This window comes from Chaetura pelagica, unplaced genomic scaffold, assembly GCF_000747805.2.
Source record: "Chaetura pelagica isolate M959 unplaced genomic scaffold, ChaPel_1.0 scaffold72, whole genome shotgun sequence".
Taxonomy (NCBI): Eukaryota; Metazoa; Chordata; class Aves; order Apodiformes; family Apodidae; genus Chaetura; species Chaetura pelagica.
In genome coordinates, this window is record NW_009952560.1 from 1,029,624 (window position 1) to 1,036,355 (window position 6,732).

The 6,732-nt window shown below is 49.0% G+C and overlaps 1 protein-coding gene across 2 annotated transcripts in view; it reads left to right on the top strand.

Annotated features, from left to right (window-relative positions):
- Nucleotides 1-6,732, top strand: part of ACACA (acetyl-CoA carboxylase alpha) — a 122,264-nt gene that overhangs the window by 111,260 nt on the left and 4,272 nt on the right. For both annotated transcript variants that reach the window (XM_010009045.1, XM_010009044.1), the window contains 2 exons: nt 5,077-5,231; nt 5,939-6,109. In XM_010009045.1, coding sequence (XP_010007347.1) covers nt 5,077-5,231; nt 5,939-6,109 — 326 coding nt within the window. The remainder of the gene's footprint in view (nt 1-5,076; nt 5,232-5,938; nt 6,110-6,732) is intronic.

Below are 6,732 nucleotides of genomic sequence, written 5' to 3' on the forward strand. Positions count from 1 at the left end.
CTGCCTTTGCTGATGTTTTGTCTGGCAAGAGCTTTGTTAAAGGCAGAGGAAGAGAGGGTGAAACTCAGGTGGGAGGAGGTGTTGCAGGTGTGGAAATTAGGTGGGACAGTTGTAAGCAGGGTTAAACTGGACATTTAATTGTCATTAGATGCAGAGCAATTAGTGTACTTCTCCAGAGTTCATGTCCTCAGGACTCTTCCAGCACATGCTGCTGTGGGATTTAACTGCTTTACTAAAAGAGTGGCCACAAGCAGGTGAAAAGATAAATTGAACTTAATGTGGGGGGGGTTTTGGTGCTACCTGGGGGAAAAAAAAATCCCCAAATTTGCCTGTAGTAATTGTAATATTGAGATATTCATTATTAATGCTCCTCTGTAGTCTGGAGAGACAGCTACTATTGGTGTTGTAAAAGTAATCTTCAAAAATTGTAGGTGTGGGGTAATTTGCCTGAGTCAAACATGTATGTGAGCAGCTGAGGTCTGGCTGGAGGCACCAAGGAGGGTCACATCTGATCTCTGCAGGGTCATGGGCACATCCTCAGCTTGTTGTTCAGAGGAGATGCCTGCTACCATGGCCAAGGGAAACTCTGTGTCTTGGGTCCTGGTGTCCTGCCATGTCACTGGCTGGGGGTGACGGGTGGGGTCTGGGTTGGATCCATCTCCTTGGCTCAACACAGCGTGTGGAGCCTGAGGGCAATCGTGGAGGTTCCACAAATCCACAGGGCCAGGGGCCTTGGTGCTGGGCTTTGCCCACGTCTTTGAGTGCATGTTTGAGGAAGAGGCAAGAAAATGGCCATGGCCATGCTGAGACTGTGTGCCAAGAATGAGAGAGAAAATCCCACATTTCAACAGTTTAGAAACCATAAAGCATCACATTGATTCAGAAGCTGCCTGGCTTTCTGCAATCGGAGGGAACCTACAGTAACATTTCTTGAAGTCATTTTGTCTAACCTGTTAAACTGGTCATATTTAAAAAAAGCACTTTGCTACTAAATGTTATGGGAAGCTGTGATTCATGGTCCTGCTGAGCCATCTCCATCTGGCAGGAACTCCATTAAAGGAAGCCCCTGCCTGGCCTCTCCAGTGGCCACATCCCTGCAGGACACGCGCCGGTCGCTCTGCCGGGCACACACATCCGAGCGGTGCTGGGGACCCTGCCTGCTTCACAGGAGAGTTTGTCTTTAATGGGGCACAAATCAAAATAGTTTAGATGTTGCTTTCCCTGCCGTGATGCTTTCCCTTAACTTTTGGAGAGGAGTATAAATTGATATTGGGTATCAGAGCACTTTACAGGAAAGGTCTCTCCGTGGATTTATTGCGGCAGCTTTTCCATTTGTCTGCACGGGGAGGGCGACTCCTCTGAACCTTCCTCCAGATCTGGGCTGTAAAGCACGTCTGCAGGTCCCTGAGGCAGCTTCTCTCTGCAGGGTGGTTAAAGGGCTTGTTCTGGCAACCAGAGGCTTTGGCATTTACTGTTCTGTGCCCCTAGGGTACTGAGAGCCCCAGGCTGAGGCCTGGGGGCCTGTTGTTCATGAGGAATGTTTCTGGGATGAAGGGCATTTTGGCAAGACCTCAGCCACTGCTCTTTTGGCCTCTGATCTTTGTGGTACCCCAGTGTTATTGCTTTCCCAGGGCATTTTTTCAGACACCCTAGAATGCAGACGTCTTGGTGTGTTTACCACTGTGGGCTTTAAAGGTGTGTAGAGCCAGATCCAGACCTTCACCTGGCCTCTCTGATCATGCCCAGGGCTGTGATCATACCAGCACTATATATAGATCCAGGCAAGACTGCAGAGCAAACTGCAATCCAAGATAAATGTGACATTTTACAGCACTTAGAGAGCTGCCTTAGAAAGTGTCCTGTGCTGCCTGCCAAGTGAGGAAGGTCACACATGTTCTTCCTTCCTTTAAATTGTCCTCTGGTCTTCCCTGCCTGCCCCAGCTACATTCCAAAACCCGCTGCGCTTTGTGTTGGCGTTGGAATGGGGCTGTTTCAAAGTGCTGCTGCTTTTGTTTCTCTATCGATTAGCAGCCGATCCATACCTAGAGGTCTATAATGTTCCTATGATTTAAACTTTTAACAATTTCATTAACTGTCAAGTACCTTTAGAGCCAAGGAATCCCATATTTTAAGTCCCCTCTCCTTGCCAGCACAAGATTTGTGGAAGGCCACTTCTTTTCCCGAGAAATAAATAAATAAAGCCCCAGCTTTCTGAAAAACCCCGAGGCCTCGAGATCTGACTAGGAAAGAAAGAAAACCATTCCAAGATATTTAATTGTACAGGGGGCTTACAGGATTGATCGGGAGCTTAGCTTTTTACAATAGTCCAGTGAATAAGAAATGCTCCTGACAAACGATCGATGATGGGATAATCACTCTTTATCCCCCCTCCTCATTGTTACCTTCTTTCTTCCAGGAGAACAGGGTTCAGAAGTCAAAAATCTTTATAGACGCTGCTTTTAAATTAAGCAGAAAATAGACATTGACATATTTGTTAATCTCACCTAAATCATTACTGGGCCTGGCTGGTTTGACTGTACACAGTGAGGGTGGCAGAGAGGCCAGAATACATGAGGATTCCTGGCTCTGAAGTGCACACGTTGCCCTTTAAAACAGGGAGGTGGAGGAGCCTGTGAATGTAACATGGATAAATATAGATAATTTTTTATTCTGAAGGTTGTAAGAGTAGCTTCTCTTAATTAAAACCTTCTTAACTAGCAATTGAAAGGTTGGGTAACATTTATATTCATAGGCACATAAAAACATTCCTTCCTTATAAAGAACCATTGGATGGCTGGCCTGGGGCTTGAAAACATGGAGGGGGGTGTTCAGACCTCTCTGACTCGGAAGAGAAACTCTGGAAGGAAATGTAAACACAGGTAGTGTGAGATAGAAAAGAGCAGGGCCTGCCTGCCATGGGGCTGAGCCCTGTGTCAGGGTGCTGTGCATGAGCTGCTGTGGTGCTGCACCCAGCAGTGAGAGCTGAGAGTGGGGTGCCCAACCCTTGCGTCCCTCCACCCTGGATCATCCTGGCAGTGGTAGGTCAGCTCAGAAAGAGCAGCAGCATCATGCAGATGCAATGTGGTGCTTTCCCCAGGGTGTCCTCTCAAGCTTCCAGCAGTCCTGTGGTTTTGGAGGTTTCCTGAGAACAGATTTGTACCTGCATCTTTGTGCTTAGAGGCCTGTGAGGAACTTTCTTGCATGAATTTGTCTGATTGCTTTCTGTGAGCCCATGTGCACCTCTGGTGGCAGTGAGGCCATTTGCTTTTGCAACTATGTGAAAGTGTCCCCTCTCGTTGGGGGGTTGCAAAGCTTCTACCCACAAATTTCATCTGGTTTTGTTGGGAGGGGCTTGGATTCCTTTGGCTTCCCTCTGCAATTCCAGAGCCTGCTGTTGTGAGACTGGGTGGTTGGAGTTGCTGGGGATGCCCAGTGCTCACCTGTCCCCCTGCCTGTCCCCAGCCATTGCCTCCCCTGTCACCCAGCTGGGGAGCCTGGCAGTTTAACAGTAGTGTTGCTGTGAGGGTAGATGTTGCATTTAATCCATTGACTTTCCTTTGTGAAAGATAAGGATTAAAACAAACAAAAAAGCTCGATGGTGTTCACACACCTCAGAACGCAGTTGAGGTGCTTGGGCTACAGGAGAGCAAGGCAGGGAGCAGTGTCCTCTGGCTTAATCAACGTGCCAGCTTTTGTTACAGCTTCTCCAGTTGACTTCTTGTGCTACTGGGCAGGACATCTCTTTGTTTTAGGTCTCAGCTCCCCTCTGCACACTGAAGAGCAGTATCTCTCCCAGAGTCTCTCCCAGGCTGTGGGTGGTTACATTAACATTTGAATGGAAGGTGCTGTAGGACAGGAATGTTACAACCCACCAGTGCTTGGAGCAAGACTCATCCCTGACCTGGCCTCAGATTGCCAGCGACCTCTGCTTTGAAGAGGAGGTGGGATGGGAGCAGCTGTCTCTGAGGCCATGAACTTGAAACCAGGGCTGCCGGTGTGGGTGGGAGGTTAAAAAATGGCACAATTCAGCAGAATATCCAGTACCGTATAATTTGGTTCAGACTGCAATCTTTGCTTAAATTGAGCTAAGATTGGCTCTAAATACCCTGGCTCTGCTCAAGGGCCTCTTCCACATGTGTCGGGGAGGCAGCGTAGGAGAAACATCGACCTGCTTCTGGGCCAGCTTTGACCTGGTGTAAATTACTGCAGGTTCAGTGGAGAGTTGCCCTTGTGATTCCATTTCCTGTGACCTGGTGCAGGGAGAAGAGGGATTTTACATTTGTGGTTTGATAAAGGGGCAGCTGCAGGAAGCTGCAACGTGCTTCCACAGCACCATGTTTCCCTTGCCTGGCTTAGTCTGGGTCAGGCAAGTCCAAAATGCATCAGAAATGGTTTAATGCATGTTTTTGTTTTAATCAAAGTTAATTTTATGTGAGCTGAATGCTTTAAAATGAATGAATAATTCTGAACTCCACAGGACACTTCTTGACACAGTTTGATTTATGTCCATCATGGTAGGCTGTGATGGAGACTAGTGTGTACTGATCACTGGTGAACTGCACGAGTGGTTTTGGCATCTCAGGCATAACTGGTGTGTTCTCCTTAACAAGGCAATGCCTGTAACAGCTACTGGCAGGAACCAGCCTGCAGGAGAACTTGAACTTGTGTAGGTGGTTTTACATTGTCCGTGTTTCTTGCTAAATGAACTGTGTGTTGGGACATGACTCCTTTTTAGGAGTAAGTCCAGTAAATGTCACTTCATGGAAGGCTCAGCTCATTGGCATTTAAATGGAATAGAGTTTCCATGGTGAAATCTCCTTCAGTGCTCTTGCCTGAACGTCAGTGGCAGGAAATCTGGGCTGGAACAGCAAGATTTGACTCCAGGCTTTGCTTGGCAGCGCTGGGAGCTGATGGTCTGGTGTTTGTCCTGGGTTTGTCTGGGTTTCACCTACATGCAGGGACAGAAGAAACCCTCCTCCTCCCTTGGGCCCTTCCCCCCTGCAGCAGTGCCCTGTGCACCCACCCCAGTGCTTCACCCCCCAGAGGGCTCTGACCTGTGGCTGTGCCTGGTTGCAGGTACCCCCGAGCTGAGCGCTGCCGACCGGAAGGACCTGGAGACAAAGCTGAGGGAGCGGGAGGAATTCCTGATTCCCATCTACCAGCAGGTGGCCGTGCAGTTTGCTGACTTGCACGACACACCCGGCCGGATGCAGGAGAAGGGTGCCATCACTGTGAGTACCGGGGACCTTTCCTTGGGGACTTCATCGGAGGGTTTGGCACATGGGGAACAGCAGTCTCCAGTGGGACAGGCTGCTGCTGGAGGCAGCCTGCAGGCCTGCAGATGAACCTCTGCCACCATGACATTTGCCACAGAAGCAAACCCTCCCCACCCACTAGCTGTTTTCTGGTCTCAGAACACAAGCACATTGTTTTCTAGCACCTGATCTATGTCCCTGTGTGACCTCACATTTTCTGGGCTTCACCAGTAGCTCATGAACAACCACAGCAAAAACCCACAGAGCAGCCTGGCCTGGCAGAAAGAGAAAGGGAGGGGGTGGTGATCTGTACCCATGGGGACCCGCGTGGTGGGCAGGGCTGCAGTCATGTCAGGAGTGGAACCCTGGCCCATTAGAGTGTCCTGGTTCCCTCTCCTGGATGTCAGTATCTTGGGCTGTGCTGCTCATCTGAGGAACTCTGTCTCCCTTTGCAGAAGGGAGCAGATCTGAGGAAACAGAGGCTGGATGGAGCCTCTGATGCCTGTATAGTATGGCAGGGTGGAAGTCCTCAAAGCTTAGACAGGAGAGTCTGTATTTCTGTTGTGCAAGTGCTGTAACTAAGTATAACTAAGCAAGCCTAGTTTTGCCCTTGAGAATCAGACATGTATTTCTCCTCATAAATGTTGTCATTCATTTCTCCTCTCTGCTTATGTCTTGGGCAGGACATTCTAGATTGGAAAACTTCCCGTACCTTCTTCTACTGGAGATTAAGACGACTTCTTCTGGAAGATGTGGTCAAAAAGAAGATCCATGATGCCAACCCTGAGCTGACTGATGGGCAGATCCAGGCTATGCTGAGACGCTGGTTTGTGGAAGCTGAAGGGACAGTGAAGGTCAGAAAAAGCAGTTTCACCATGTCTTTAAAGTTCAGAGGAGTTTGAGCTCTGATTTTTTAATTGTAATGTGCAAAAACGTCTTAGGTGATGAAAGAATTTTTGGGAATATTCCAGGTCATGAGTTGTTTCATGAGACACTTTTTATAGCAGGGCAGAAAAGCACAGTAGGTTTTTTCCCAAGCACGTGGCACCATTGATACAAAAACCTGATCATCTCACGAAGAGGAACAGCTGGAGGCAGGGCAGCGTGTGGGACAGAGGCTGCAGAGGTGCTGCTGCCTGGCAGAACTAGCCCTGAGTGTCTCCATCTCCTTGTCTCAGTGCTCAGTGTCTAAATTAGCACCATGGGGCTGCTACAGAGGAGCAGGCCTAGCTGTGCACACCGGGCCCTCTGTGATGTGAAAGTAGGATTTTTATTTCATATTATTCTTACTGAATAAAACCCTCAGCCCTGCTCTGTCCCCCTGACGAGAAGGGTGTGGGGATTCACTGCTTTTACCCAGGTGTTTTGGGGGACAGATGTTCAGCTGGCCTACCTCATCCACCCATCCTGCTGCTTGTTGAGCAGACCAGGGCTGTGCTGCCCCCCCTTCTCCTGGGTGGCCCTCACTTTCCTTCTC